At 44.3% G+C, this 16,429-nt stretch overlaps 1 protein-coding gene across 1 annotated transcript in view; it reads left to right on the top strand.

The window, feature by feature from the left end:
* Positions 1-1,346: 1,346 nt before the first annotated feature.
* The window catches only part of LOC126268091 (F-box/WD repeat-containing protein 4-like), an 84,660-nt gene continuing 69,577 nt past the window's right edge, over positions 1,347-16,429 (top strand). Inside the window, exon 1 of the mRNA XM_049973597.1 lies at positions 1,347-2,117. Coding sequence (XP_049829554.1) covers positions 1,891-2,117 — 227 coding nt within the window. The 5' untranslated portion in view covers positions 1,347-1,890. The remainder of the gene's footprint in view (positions 2,118-16,429) is intronic.

The raw sequence follows: 16,429 nt of genomic DNA, 5'->3' as shown, positions 1-16,429 counted from the left end.
TTACAAGTTACGAGCAGCAGGTATTTTCTGTGATTTATCAAAGGCATTCGATTGTGTAAACCACAACATCCTTTTAAATAAATTAGAATTCTATGGTGTCACGGGCAGTGCTGCAAAATGGTTCAAGTCATACCTCGCTAACAGGAAACAAAGGGTGTCAGTGCAAGGGACTAGTGAATTAAGTCATCAGTCATCATCAGAATGGGAAGAAATTACATGTGGTGTCCCACAAGGATCCATCTTAGGGCCACTGCTTTTTCTTGTGTTACACTGCCAGAACCAGAGTTCGTTTTGTTTGCAGATGACACGAGTATTGCAATAAATAGTATGTCGAGTGTAGTTCTAGAAAGATCTGGTAATGATAGTTTCATGGATATTAATAAATGGTTTAAAGCCAACTCACTGACATTAAACTTCGAAAAGACTCACTATATGCAATTCAGAACCTGTAAGAGCTTTCCACCCAGCATATGCATAAAGTACGAAGAAGAGCAGATAGAAGAGGTTGACAGTCTTAAATTCCTGGGATTACAACTTGATAATAAATTCAGTTCGGAGGAGCACACCACAGAATTGCAGAAACGCCTTAACAAATCTGTATTTGCAATTAGAGTGTTAGCAGACATAGGCGACTTAAAAGTGAAAAAGCTTGCATACTTTGCCTACTTTCATTCCATAATATCATATGGTATAATATTTTGGGGTAACTCTTCAAGTCAAACAAAAGTTTTCAGAGTCCAAAAGCGTGTAACGCGTATTATTTGTGGAGTAAATTCACGGACGTCTTGTAGAAACCTCTTCAAAGAACTCGGTATACTAACTAATGCCTCTCAGTATATTTACTCCTTAATGAAATTTATCCTAAATAATATATCTCTTTTTCCAACAAACAGCTCAGATCATACATACAATATCAGGCACAAAAATGATCTGCACAAGGACTTAAAAGCACTTACTTTAGTTCAAAAAGGGGTCCACTACTCAGGAACACTCATCTTCAATAATTTGCCAGCAAACATAAAAAAATTTAGTTACAAACAGAGATCAGTTTAAAAGGAGACTGAAAGACTTACTAGTGGCCAACTCCTTCTACTCCATTGACGATTTTTTAATAGAAACAAATGATGTGTTGTATATATTTATACTATTAGTATTGTTATTTCAGCTTAAAAAAAATAAAAATAAAAAAAGGTGACCTGTTCCACATCCATGAGGATCTCCTCAACACGGATCTATGGAACGAAAACTAATCTAATCTAACAAATAAGGGCATTACTGACCAGGCGTACAATAGACGGCATTATGTAATACGGCGAAGGCTATACTCTAAAAATAAAAAAAAATAGTTATTAAACTCTTACATGAAAATGATTAAGATCTTTGCAGTTTGCTGCGCAAAATGTAATTCCCGTGGTTTTAATCTAAAACGGATGGAGAGTGTGGCTATTAAACATTGTCCTAAATGTGTTGATATGTCAGAAAAAACTAGCCTATCGGAAATTATGAGTGGTGAACTTTCGTCAGATAGGACTATGCAATGGAGTTTGGCGTTCCCTACCAAAATGCAGTGATGTCGAAAAAAACCTACGAAGCTTAATGCAGATTGCTTTATTTTTGTGCTTAGAAGGCCAACGAATAATTACTACTTCTGATTTTACAGTAATAACCCAACATACACAAAATGAATTTTTTTACTGAGAGCAACTGACTGCGCAGAAACTAAATACGTTTCTTTGCCGCTGGCGATGTTTGGTGTAAATGGATAGCAGCGGTGTTATTTTCAAATGTAGAATGAAAGGAATGTAATCGAAAATAAAATGTCTGCACGGGTCCAGGAATATTATTTCTTTAGTGCATATATTGCTCTCTCTTACGAAAGTCCCAGAAGGCATGAATGGGCAGAGCGTGCTTCAAGAAAGCGAAGACGAAAGTCGTCTGCGACTGGATAACCTTCCATCTGATGTGTTGTACATATTATTTCAGTATTGTGACAGAGCAACATTAGGCCGATTAAGTCAGTGCTGTAAACGATTCAATGACATTGTTACTGGTATATGGGAAACATTAAGTAGGAAGTTAATCGCAACCAATCAACTAAATGATGAAATATGTAAAAGGTAAGAAGTAAGGATAGTGTTATCCATGTAGAAAATTTCCAGTAGTAATTAGTTTTCACTTGGTGTGCATCATAGCCAAGATGTGCACTTTCGATTATCTTAGAAAATTAGTAGAGTGAGGGGAAAATGTTTAGTAAGATCACGAGCTAATGTTGCTGCTACTTAGCTGCCGGGCCTGTAGGTTTACAATCTTTCACCAGCTGTGATATCTTTAAAGCCCCACAACCTGATAACGTAATTTATAAATGTTAAGATTCATGATTCAGAATGCTCTTATCTGCTATTGACATTTTTTTTTCATACAATCTCTATAACAAGTGAAATGTCTGTAAATGGATAAGTTTTCAGAAACCTCTTTCCGGAATCAGAAAGCAGGTCTTATTACTTATGCGTGAAACAACAGTTTTACCGCCATGTAGCAGGGCAGATGTTACTTTTAATGAAATTAAAAGTTGTTAAGGGTTATTTTTGGTACATCACAACATTCAATTTGACATCTGTGATTTTAATGTCAGAGTCTTGATTGAGGGCAGCAAATAGCTGGGTTTCATTCTTGATTATGCGCTTTACAGACCAGGGGCTGGACTAGTATTTATCTTTTGTTGAGTACTGTGATGCCACCATCTTAATGATGTCAGTTCATTTTATTTTATCCCATTATGGTTAGGGCAGGACAAAGGCTGTAGGTTTATTGTTTGATCACTGTTGATTGTTGCATTTCACCTAGATGGCTATGTTGTGTTTTGCCTACTTGGCTATTTATGTGGAATGGCGTCTGATGAAGACAGTTATAAGAGTTGCCTTGCAACAAAGTGACAGTTCTGCAAACCTTGGCTGGAACGGCTGGCTTTTCTCTGTTCAACAATTTATTATTTTTATTTTTCTTCCCCACCGATTCCATTGGGGGAGTCTGCCGTGGGGGACCAAAAGTCAGTCTTGAAATACATCCTTTCCATGTATGAGAATGTTTTTTTTTTTTTTCACCCAAGCACTATCTAACACGTGCGTTTCTCTCTCTCTCTCTCTCTCTCTCTCTCTCTCTCTCTCTCTCTCTCTCTCTCTCTCTCTCACACACACACACACACACACACACACACACTTACTTCCAAACTTGCATTTTATTAGTTCATTCCTATATGACATCTGTTCCTGATTTGCACTTAAGTACTTGTCAAAGAATTGTCTATTATCTAACACCTTTTATCAGTGTACTTTATGGTGTGTTTTTATAGACATAGTGTACTGTCACAAGTAAGATTTCAGGGAGGGGGGGAGTGTCCAGCATATTTCATTGAAGCTTATTTAGTCCATTTGGTCATTACAAATGAACATCACATAAGGTTACATGACATTCTTCCATTTGTCAGCATGTAAAGATCCACACAGCATTGTGGAGAGAAGTGTGTGCGTTATATACTGCATTTCCTCTGAGTGCTGTGGTGTAGTGCAGTGATAAACATTTAGAACAGTACATGAAATTTCTTGGTGTAAAACCCCAAGTCATGGACAGTCTTAAAATAAAACATCATTGCCAGAGAAGATAGGTGTCATCTTGTCATAATGGAACTAATTTTTCTGGTAGGTTCCCTCACAACTCAGTGGAGAGTTTAGCTGTGCTGTAAGGCTCGCAAGTTGGTACTGCATTATTTTTGTCTCATCAAGCTGGATTGGAATGTTCATACTGGTTTTTTCAATCTTCCTTTTAATTACATTTTGCTTATTGCTGGGTTTCTCTTAGCAGTTCTTTATTGTTTGAAGGCATTGCAACTGAGCCAACTGACTGACGTGCATTTGGAAGGATGGTAGTTCAAATCCCCATCCATATTTAGGTTTTTCATGGCTGTCCTAAATCATATAAGACAGATCTTGAGGTGGTTACTTTGAAAAGGAAGTGTCCTCGAACCTGAGATTGTGCTCCACCTCTAATGACTGTGTTGTTGGGAAGTTAATCTCCAACTGCCTTTTCTTCACTTTAGAGCCATCACAACCACCACCCTCATGCCAGTCACTCTACATGTTAAGTGGTTTACAATGTGCCTTGGCTTTGCCTCATGACCCAACTACAGTGCTACTGCTTGTCCCCACTGTTGTTGTTGTGGTCTTCAGTCCTGAGACTGGTTTGATGCAGATCTCCATGCTACTCTATCCTGTGCAAGCTTCTTCATCTTCCAGTACCTACTGCAGCCTACATCCTTCTGAATCTGTTTAGTGTATTCACCTCTTGGTCTCTCTCTACAATTTTTACCCTCCACGCTGCCCTCCGTTACTAAACTGGTGATCCCTTGATGCCTCAGAGCATGTCCTACCAACCAATCCCTTCTTCTAGTTAAGTTGTGCCACAGACTTGTCTTCTCCCCAGTCGTATTCAATACCTCCTCATTAGTTGTATGATCTACCCATCCAATCTTCAGCTTGTCCAAACTAGTTATCGTCCATGTTTCACTTCCATACATGGCTACGCTCCAGACAAATACTTTCAGAAACGACTTCCTGACACATAAATCAATACTCGATGTTAACAAATTTCTCATCTTCTTGTCCCCATTAACTTGACGATTTTACTGGTGCTGCCAAAAGGAGAGAAACTCATTCTACTTGAAAGATATTCATTTATGTAAGAGTACTACCACTGTTTGGCTGCCTCTTAACATGAAATATTACTGTACACATTTTTAAGGATAATGGTGCCATTGTTGCGGCAAGTAGCTGACATTGCCTCCCCTCTTGCTCCTATTCCTTCTGCAGTCCTAATGCGGGGGCAAGGCTCATCTCCTGTTGTTCCTGACAGTCAGTGTTTGAACTGTCAAGTTATCATGGACACACAGTAATTCTTCATTCACTGTGCAACAAATGTCTCTAGAAAAGAGATTCAGGGTGAAAAAAGGCCTTTCCTTAATGGCTCTTGCAATATAGTAGACCGTGAACTGTTTAAGAACATTTGTGAAAGAAGTAAAACATGCAGTAGGCTGTTGTCCATTAGAAGACATGGCTGGGAAATAGTGGCATGTTTATGGGTTTAGTATTAGTTCAAGAGCATAATAGTAAGTCCATGCTTCTGAAGGCATTAGTGGGTGCCCTAAATGTGTACAGCGATGGAGAGCAACCAAATGAGGCATTGCAATTATTAAGAGAGGATAGAGTTTGTTCCATCTGCCCATCCAGATTTAGGTTGTTCTTGATTTTCAATAATTATTTTAGGCAAATTTGTGTGTGTGTGTGTGTGTGTGTGTGTGTGTGTGTGTGTGTGTGTGTGTGTGTGTGTGTGTCCTGCATTTCCTCCTAAGCTACTGGATTGAATTCAATTAAATTTTGTATACATAATGCTCAGTAGATGAAAATACACACCGTGGGGGTTAGAAGGTCCTAGGTTCCACAGCAGCAGAGATACAGGCAATAAAGTGTTGTTCTGCCCCCTTACATTAGGCAGCCCTACATGATGCATGTTGTGCAGGTAGTATCGTGTGCCTTGGAGGGGAAGGGGGCTATATGTGGATTGGCATGAGTGAGAGAGAAGACGGATATTGAGAAAGGAGGAGGATTACGTAGACAGTGAAAGGGTGGAGGAGGATACGGGCAGACAACAAGGGGATGCGGTGCATGGAGAGGCAGGGGGAAGAAGAGGTGGACATACAGGTGTGATGAATGCATATGATGCAAGTGAAGCTATGGGGAAAAGGCAAGTAAATAAATATATTTAAGATGGTGGTGGTGCTAAGAGGAGCAAGAGAGGAGTGGCAGCATTTGTCTGCAATATACACCATTAAATACCTGTTACCCCTACCAATCATCTTCAAGCTTTGACTGTTCAGGCTTACACACTATTAAGAATAACTGTATGCTTTCTGTATTCCCTTCATTTCTTCTCTTGAGATATTTCAATGCACGTCAATTGTATGCGGGCTCAACATACACACTTGTCCCAGTGGTATACACGGGGGTCAGGTACTTTCTGTTGAATGTTGTCTGGCTGCACAATACAGGGAAAGTGATAACATCAATGGTGCAGTTGGATCATCCATAGTATTGACCAATCAATTCCTCTTCTACACTAACTGATAATTGTCCTTTGAGAAGTGACAGAGAACTTGTACTCCAGCAACCATTTTCCCATTTGAATCCACTAGCTAGTTACATTGGAACATGCCACCAAATGGATGTTAAGCAACACCAATTGGATACATTACAGCTACCTGCTTGTATACAAACACCAGTCTGGGTCCAGGAAATATCACAACTGTCATCCACAGGAAAAACAGTGTGTCTGTTTCTGGAGTCATGTGTTAAAGAAGATGGCCAGTGCTGTTCTGGAGCAAAGAATCCTGTAGTCATCAGGGATGGGTGAGTGGCAGTGCAATCCATTTGCTGACAAACATGCAGCCTTTTGCAAGTTGCAGGCGAAGTATTATGCTTTATCAGTGAGCAAAAAGCAGCAAGAATTATTGCAATCTTTAGACTATTTGATAACATCATCAGACATATGGGATTTGATGAGAAGGTTCAAAGAGGAAATTCACTGCAGTGACCAATGTGATGGTGTGATTACTATCCCAAAAGGTGTTGCACAGATAAGGACAAAATCCCAATTTCCCATTGCTAATGGAATCACAGAAGAAGACACATTTAGACTTCAGCATAATTAATGCTAGAGTACACCATAACTAGGAAAATTTTTTGTTACTGGGTAGGCCTATGATTACAAGGAGATAAAATATCATCTGCCAAGTTTATAAATGGGATTTCTGTGATTGTCCTTGTGACGAAGCAAGCTGGGATCTCTTACTTCCTCTCTTGTTTTGCATCCACCTCATTAAATTCATGTTATTTTCATTTTTGCCTAATTACCATTAACATTCATGAGTATGATCAGTTCGTCCTCAGTCTTAAGAAATATAGCACCAGGTCTAATTTTGTGCTTAGTTTTGTGTAAGTAATTAATTTCCTAATTTATTTTGACCATTTCTAGCTAAAATTTTTGTTATCGGGTGAAATCGATAACTGTTTTGTGACTTAGACTCTATTGTTGACTTATAAACAAATATAAATTCTGTAATAATTAAAAAAAATGGAAGACAAACTACTATCATAAAGTATTTATATTGCTCTATTCGAAAACATGTTAGCAAAGCCAGCCCGTAATTAATTCTGAAATAATTACCAGGTGTGTCAAAAGTATTGTTTGTATAACTATATCTATTAATGTAATAATTCAGCCTAACGTTTGTGATAGAAAGAAGATTTGTTCAGTGTACTCAGTTAATTGAATGAATTATGTTTTAATTGTAATTTCTGTAGGCCTAACTTAAATATTGAACAATGTATATTTTCAGTGCCTATTATTGTGAGGATATACAAAGGGCCGAGTTTTGGTCCGAGACACAGTCAGCCGACCGCTGATTTTCAGACAGGAATTATGTATCAGATAAAGTAACAACAATGCATCAACTTAATAGTGGAATAAGTGTTACACTGATAGGTCGTGTGTTAGATCAAGTAATGACAATGTATGTTCCAATTTATTTGAGAAATAGTGTCTCACATACTGTATTATTCTGCAAGAACTGTGAACTGTGTGATTCGGTTTTTACTGCTAATAGCTGTTCAACAGCAAACTATCGTAACAGTACACTGATGTTTGCCTGCAACCTATTGATGAGGCTTCTCAACAATTACCAACAGTGAACTGACCATATAATTGTGTAATATTGGGGGTTGTGAACAGTGAAAGTAAAGAACTGTGAAATCTTATTGTACAACAGTCGGCTACATAATTTACAGTTGTCAGTGTTGAACTTCCAATCCCCCTTTTTCAACCAGTATAACAATGCAGTACGTCGACACTGAGGACTATCAGTGAAGAAATAAAACAGGCAAGTATTTCCTTTTGTGACATCATTTTACGTTTGGAGTTGGCAATGTTTTCTCAGACTGACATACCCAGGTAATAATGTCCCTGAGGGGAGATTGTCTTGCATTACCTTTTTGGCAATAGCCATTATCAGTATTGTCCACAGTCAGGAGTCCTGTTTCCTGGGTGATTTTTTTTTTTTTTTTTTTTTTTTTTTTTTTCAGTCTTTTGCTTGTCTTCTGGTCTTGAGATGATGATCAACAACTGCAACTACAGTGCTTCCACATCAGAAAATACTACTGTACAGAGGAAGAGGGCAGGAGGGAATGTGGAGATGATGAAGCTTTCTTGTCCAGAGTAGCAGGCAGCAAATACCTTTCATGTTGTCAAGCCTTACAAAATGTTGCTGAAAACTACAGCGAGTATGATAGCCATTTTGCAGTATTTAGGAGGACATTTATCACTGTCCAGCACCATTCACTGATCTACAGGCTTTAAATTATCGCGGTGTGGGTAGGAGTGGATTTTAGTTTTGTGCATGATGTGTCTTTAATAAACCAAAACGGCAACTGTGGGATAAGATTAATAGTTTTGAGGAATAGTTACTGGATTTCAATGGGAAACTGACCTTGTTGCCACACTGGAAGCATTTCAAGGCAAAAACTCTAAAGGCTCTAAGCCTCTTAAAAGTACCTCAGTTGCAGATAAATTCTCCATAGCATTATTTTACAGAGTAGTTGTTCTGTCGTGGCTGGAGTGCCTGTGTTCTTCTGCGAGATCATCCTGTCTTAAGTCCATAGACACCATTCCACATGAGGGCATTAGATTGGCAACAGGAGTCTTCAGGACAATCTGTATTCCCAGAATCTGTGCTTAGGCTGGGTAATCACCTTTAAACTTGTGGTGGGTTCCTTATACTGCAACATTCATACAAGCTACAGTCATCCCCACAGTCTTCATCATTTATCCCCACAGTCTCCATTGTTTAATTTGCTTGTGCGATCATCAGTAGAGCAAATGTATGTAAACCTCAGAAGGGCAGCAAGACTGTTTAGGATTGGGACAATGGAGCGATTTGCAAACCTCGGTATTTCAAATGTGAATGTTTTAACACAGAACTAATTATCCTCTCTGGTAAATAGTAAGGCCCAACTGTTTTTAAATTTGACAAAACATAAGAAATCAAGTACATCAGATTTTAAAGAACTAAAGTAAACTCTATCTGAACAGGTCTTGGAAGACCCAACGGAACCGACGGACTGTTGTATCACCCTCAGTTCACAGGCATCACGGGTTGCAGATATGGAGGAGCGTGTGGTCAGCACACTGCTCTCCTAACTGTATGTCAGTTTATGAGACCAGAGCTGCTACTTTAGATTAGATTAGATTTACTTTCATTCCAATTGATCCGTAGTGAGGTGGTCCTCCAGGATGCGGAACATGTCAGAAAAACAACAATACGTGACAAATATTTACAACTAAAACAAATAAGCTAATGTACCATTCCACACACCCCTCCGGGTTCGGGGGTTAGAATAGGCCCGCGGTATTCCTGCCTGTTGTAAGAGGCGACTAAAAGGAGTCTCAAACTTTTCGGCCCTATATGGTGGTCCCCTGTTGGATTTGAATTCCATCTCTCAAAATTTTCCGAAAAGCGAGCCGATTGGGGAAGGGCGCCTTACCAGACCTTTTGCCATCTTGTACACCGTTGAATTGTGGTCCTGTCCGCTGTACATCTTTTGGGCAATACTCTGTTTCTGCGTGCAGATTACACCTTGCTCTGTGCAGTGCCTCTTTCTGCACCGACAGCGACCTTGGACCGCATGTTACCTAACATCCAGCACAGTAGCCAGTCCGTTGTGGTGGGGCCGCCATGTACCTTGTTGGTTGTAGCCCCCTGACAACACAGGGATCGCTCTATTGATGCCTGCGCTGTTAACTCCCCACATATGCCAAGGAGTAGATGCCTACCCTCCTGGGGTATCGGGACTCCCGGCAATGGCCATCCTGCCAGGTGGCTCTTACCGTGGCTGGGTGGCACCCGTGAGGAGGGCCCTTGGTCAGAGTAGGTGGCATCAGGGCGGATGACGCGCAATGAAGCGTGGTACATCGTCTCTCGCTGGAGGCCAGCCGCCAGCAATCTCTAAGCGTTCTCGGGCTCAGTTTAACGCTCAGAAGTACGATCTGAAAACGTTCCCCTCCCTGGCGTCACCGTGGGAGGATCGTAAGTCTCAGGATGGCAGTAGCAGTTATTCGCCCCGCTTCTTAGTTTGTACAAGGGCTGATGGGGAGTCTTTTCTCTCCACAAAGCCTCAGTTCTTCGTCGAGCATTTAGAGGACAAGTTTGGGGAGGTGGAGGGCTTGTCAAAAATGCGCTCTGGGTCAGTCCTGATACAAACGGCATCCTCTGCCCAGTCACGACAGTTACTCGCTTGTGACAAGTTGGGGGATGTTGCCGTTACGATCACACCCCATAAGAGTTTAAATATGGTCCAGGGAGTTATTTACCATAGGGATCTTCTTTTGCAGTCTGATGAAGAGCTGCGCGCCAATTTAGAGTGCCGAGGTGTACATTTCGTCCGGCGCGTTCATCGGGGTCCGAAGGAAAATCAGATTGTTACCAGTGCCTTCATCTTGACCTTCGAATGGGATACATTACCGGAAAGGGTCAAGGTGATGGTCTACCGATGGGACGTTAAGCCCTATATCCCTCCCCCCATTCGGTGCTTTAAGTGCTGGAAGTTCGGCCATATGTCTTCTCGCTGCATTTCCAGCCTCACATGTCGAGATTGCAGATGCCCATCACATCCCAATACTCCATGTGCCCCGCCTCCCATCTGTGTCACCGAGCGAGGTGGCGCAGTGGTTAGCACACTGGACTCGCATTCGGGAGGACGACGGTTCAATCCCGTCTCCGGCCATCCTGATTTAGGTTTTCCGTGATTTTCCTAAATCGCTTCAGGCAAATGCCGGGATGGTTCCTTTGAAAGGGCACGGCCGATTTCCTTTCCCATCTTTCCCTCACCCGAGCTTGCGCTCCGTCTCTAATGACCTTGCTGTCGATGGGACGTTGAACACTAATCTCCTCCTCCTCCTCCCATCTGTGTCAACTGCGGGGAGCACCATTCACCTTGCTCGCCAAACTGCTGAATTTTCCAGAAAGAGCGTAAAATCATGGAATACAAGTCCCTGGACCGACTAACCTATACTGAGGCCAAAAGGAAATACGACTGACTCCATCCTGTGAGAATGACATCTTCCTACGCTGCTGCTACAACACCTGTTGCTAGCCCTTTCCGTTTCTCCCCCCTCGCCAGTGGGGGGCTCTACCCACCGGGTTGCTCCTGCGCCACCTACCTCAGGAGCAACACCATCCCACCCATCGGGGACGTCCGTCCCCACTTCTAAGCCGGAGAAGTGTCCAACTTCTTCGGCTTCTTGTGAGGGGTCCCTTGGGTCCCTCCCTTCCCAGGTTTCCGCCAGCGAGAAGGCTGACGACCGGCAGTGGCGTAAGTGCCCGCAATCAGCTGGTCGTAGGGCTTCACGATCCTCCTCCGTTCCGGAGACTGAAACGGTGAAGCCCTCCCAGCCAGTGCGACCCAAAGAACGGCGTGAGAAACCCAAGAAGAGCTCTCAGCCCAAGGAACTCGAGGTGGCAGTCATCCCACCGCAACCTTGCAGCTCTGCGTCTGAGGATGCAGTGGAGATTCTGGTGTCTGCTGAGGACCTCGATCTCGCCGATCCCTCAGACGCCATGGAAAGCACTATCACAGGTGCTAAGTCGGAGGCAGCAGGTGACCCAGCGGCGTAATCTCCCTTCCCAGTCCTGTCACGCCTTTCTCAGCCATGGACAACACCATCCTCCAGTGGAACTGCACCGGTTTCTTCCACCATCTAGCTGAGCTCCGCCAACTTATCAGCCTTCACCCTTTCCTCTGCATTGCTCTGCAGGAAACTTGGTTTCCGGCAATGCGAACCCCCGCCCTCCGTGGCTACCGGGGTTATTATAAGAACCGGGCAGCTTATGAAAGGGTGTCTGTTGGCGTCTGCATATATGTTCTGAACTCTCTTCACAGCGAGTCTGTACCTCTCCAAACACCTTTAGAGGCTGTCGCTGTTCGGGTGTGGATGCCACATTTTGTTACCGTCTGCAGTCTTTACCTTCCACCGGATGGTGATGTCGCGCAGTATGTCCTGGCTGCTCTGATAGCCCAATTGCCGCCACATATCTTGTTACTGAGCGACTTTAACGCCCATAACCATCTGTGGGGTGGGTCGGTGGCAACAGGTCGAGGCGCCGTCGTTGAGCATTTATTGGCGCAGCTCGATCTCTCGATATTAGATGATGGCGCCTTCACACACTTCAGTGTGGCGCATGGCACATACTCCGCCATTGACCTTTCGATCTGTAGCCCTAGCCTCTTACCGTCTGTCCATTGGAGAGTGCATGACGACCTTTGTGGTAGTGACCACTTTCCGATCTTTCTGTCACTGCCACAGTGTCAGTATTCTGGGCGCCCTAGCAGATGGGGCTCTGAATAAGGCTGACTGGGACTTGTTCTCTTCCACTGCCGTTATTGAGCCTCTCTCTAACGATGACATTGATGCAGTGGTTCAATCGGTCACCACCGGCATCGTTACTGCTGCCGAATCTGCCATTCCCCGTTCTTCTGGGTCCCCTCGGCGGCGGACTGTGCCTTGGTGGTCGCCTGAGATCGCTGAAGCGATTAAAGCTCGCCGGCGGGCGCTCCAGCGTTACAAGTGACATCCCTCAATCGAACACCTTATCGCCTTCAAACGGCTGCGTGCGCGAGCCCACCGCATTATCCGCCAATGCAAGCAGGAGTGCTGGGAGCGGTATGTGTGCACCATTGGCCTCCATGTCACTCCATCGCAGGTCTGGGCCAAGATTCGCTGCCTCTATGGCTATCGGACCCCTGTCAGCGTCCCTGCGCTCTCACTGAGTGGAGCAGTTTGTACTGACTCCGACGTCATTGCAAACCGCTTGGCAGAGCACTTTGCTCTGAATTCCGCTTCTGCCAACTACCCCTTGGGCTTCCACTCCATTAAAGAGGATAGAACGTTGGAGTCTTTCTTTTCGCACCCACCATCCTGAATTGTACAATGTTCCATTCAGTGAGTGGGAATGCCGCAGTGCCCTCGCCGCTTGTCCTGATACCGCTCCTGGCCCAGATAGCATCCACTCTCAGATGCTGAAACACCTTTCAGTGGACTGCCAGCGACGCCTCCTCGACCTTTACAACCGCATTTGGGTCGAGGGTGAGTTTCCGTCGCAATGGCGGGAAAGTCTTGTTGTCCCCATTCTGAAACCGGGGAAGAGCCGTTTGGAGGTGGACAGCTACCGTCTCATTAGCCTCACCAACGTTCTTTGCAAGTTGCTTGAATGGATGGTGAGCCGGCGCTTGAATTGGGTACTGGAGTCTCGGGGCCTTCTGGCTCCGTCTCAGGGTGGGTTCCGTAAAGGCCGCTCCGCCACCGACAGTCTGGTGAGCCTGGAGTCGGCCATCCGTACTGCCTTTGCCCGCCGTCAGCATCTGGCCGCTGTCTTTTTCGACATGTGGAAGGCGTATGATACGACATGGCGTCATCACATCCTTTCTACACTTCATGGATGGGGCCTTCGGGGCCCTCTGCCGATCTATATTCGCAATTTTCTGTTGTATTGTACCTTCCGCGTGCACGTCGCGGCCTCATATAGTTCCTCCCAAGTCCAGGAGAATGGTGTGCCACAGGGTTCTGTTCTAAGTGTCTGTCTGTTTTTAATATCCATTAACGGGCTCGCTGCGGCCGTGGGAAATTCTGTCTCCACTTCCCTGTATGCTGACGACTTCTGCCTTTACTACAGCTCTATTGGCATTGCAGCTGCTGAACTTCAGCTACAGGGCGCAATCCGCAAGGCACAGCCTTGGGCTGTAGCGCATGGTTTTCAGTTTTCGGCAGCCAAGACCTGCGTTACGCATTTCTGCCGGTGACGCACTGTTCACCCGTAGCCGTGGCTTTATCTTGGCGGCGAGCTTCTTATAGTGCTGGAGTTACATAGGTTTTTGGGGGTGGTTTTTGATGCCCGGTTGACTTGGCTGCCTCATATTCGGCAGCTTAAACAGGCGTGTTGGCGGCATCTAAATGCTCTGAGCCACACCAGGTGGGGTGCCGACCAATCTACTCTCCTACGGCCTTACCAGGCGTTAACCCAGTCCCGTCTGGACTAAGGGAGTCTGGCTTATGGCTCAGCATCCCCATCTGCGTTGGCTGCTGGACCCAATCCTCCACAGTGGGATACGCCTTGCGACTGGTGCCTTCCGGACCAGCCCTGTGGACAGCATACTTGTTGAGGCAGGTGTCCCTCCACTGCGGTTATGACGCCAACAATTACTGGCTGCTTATGCTGCCCATGTGTTTAGCTTGCCCAGGCATCCAAATTATCGTGTCCTGTTCCCGCAGTCAGTCGTCCATCTGCCAGAACCTTGGCCCCGGTCGGGTTGTCAGGTGCCGTCCGCGTCAAACAGCTTCTCTACGGGCTTGGGTGTTTCCCTGTACCACCTCCTTTCCCGGACCCTCTGTGTACACCCCCATGGTGTGTGCCTTGCCCTTGCCTTCGGCTTGACTTGGCACAGGGCCCGAAGTACTCAGTCCCTCCGGAGGCCTTCCGACGCCGCTTTTATTCCATCCTGGCCACGTATCAGGGCTCTGGCGTTGTCTATACCAACGGTTCAATGGTTGCTGGTTGTGTCGGTTATGCACTAACTCTAGGGGACCATTCTGAACAACATTCGTTGCCGGCTGGCTGCAGTGCTTACACTGCTGAGCTGGTCGCAATCTTTCGTGCCCTACAGTATATCTGCTCCTGCTCAGGTGAGTCCTTCGTTACCTGTAGCGATTCCCTGAGCGGTTTACGAGCTCTCGACCAGTGTTTCCCTTCTCGTCTGGTGATGGCTATCCAAGAGTCCCTGCATACTCTTGCTCGTTGCGGCAGATCTGTGGTCTTTGTTTGGACCCTGGGCCATGTTGGGATACCCAGAAATGAAACTGTTGACTGCCTGGCGAAAGAGGCCACTAGTGCACCATCTCTGGAGATTGGCCTCCCGGCGACTGATTTGCGGGCACTATTACGCCGCAAAGTTTTCGATTTATGGGACACTGATTGGCGCAGCCTGCCCGTGCCAAACAAACTCCGCCTTATCAAGGAGACGACTACTGTGTGGCGGTCATCCATGCGAACCAACCGCAGGGAATCAGTCGTCCTTTGTCGGCTCTGCATTGGCATAACCGACTCACGCACAGTTATTTACTGTGTCGTGAGGATCCCCCTCTTTGTCGTTGTGGGGCATCCTTGACGGTGGTCCATATTCTGTTGGAGTGCCCTTTTAACTGTGCTCAGGCAGACTTTTGCGCTGCCTGATACGCTCTCTGCACTTTTATCTGACGACTCTTCCATAGCGGACATAGTTCTGCGTTTTATTCGGGCAGGGGGATTTTATCGATTAATGTAAGTGTGTGAGTTTTTTGTGTTGATTCTGGCATATGGCCTACGAATTTTTCTGATTTTTTTTATTTTTTTTTTTTTTCGTTTGTTTCTCGGTGGTTGGCTTTTCCCTTTTTGTTTGTATGGTCGGCCAACCACCATCACACACTGTGTGATTTTAGTTCATCTTGTCTGATCTTCGTCTACGTTTCTCTTGTCCTGTGTCGTCTGTTGATCGTTTTTATTCTCTGTGGGTGTTTTTATTATTTGGAAAAGGGACCGATGACCATAGCAGTTTGGTCCCTTTAACCCCCACAAACCAACCAACAAATACTAATGCACTGAGTTTAAAATAAAAAAGTTTATTTATTTATTTATAAGGCAATAAACATGTAATAAAACTACTATAATACTTATTTGCAATGAACACATTACTGCACTGAAATTGTGCAGAAGTTGTATTGTACTTATATATACACACAAATCAGTTGGTTTTACTGAGAAATTCATCAATGGAGTAGGAGGAGTTGGCCACCAATAAATCCTTTAGGCTTCTCTTAAAGTGAATTTCATTGGTTGTTAAGCTTTTTATGTCTGCTGGCAAGTTATTGAAAATCTGTGTTCCTGAATAATGCACGCCTTTTTGTACAAGACTAAGAGACTTTAAATCCTTGTGAAGTTTTTTATTTCTAGTATTGATTCCATGAATTGAGCTGTTGGTTTGAAAAAGTGATATATTTTTAATGACAAATTTCATTAAGGAATAAATATATTGGGAAGCAGTGGTTAATATCCCTAGTTCCCTAAACAGGCTTCTACAAGATATTCTTGAGTTCACCCCACATATAACTCTTACTGCACTTTTTGTGCCCGGAAAACTTTAGCTTGGCTTGATGAATTACCCCAAAAAATAATCCCATATGACATTATAGTAAGCATAGTGTGTCAGCTTTTTCGTTTTTATATCCTCTTTGTCTGACAAAA

Source organism: Schistocerca gregaria, chromosome 4 (genome assembly GCF_023897955.1).
Source record: "Schistocerca gregaria isolate iqSchGreg1 chromosome 4, iqSchGreg1.2, whole genome shotgun sequence".
In the NCBI taxonomy this organism is placed as follows: Eukaryota; Metazoa; Arthropoda; class Insecta; order Orthoptera; family Acrididae; genus Schistocerca; species Schistocerca gregaria.
The sequence above is the reverse complement of the archived record's forward strand: the minus strand, read 5'-3'. Positions and strand labels throughout refer to the sequence as shown.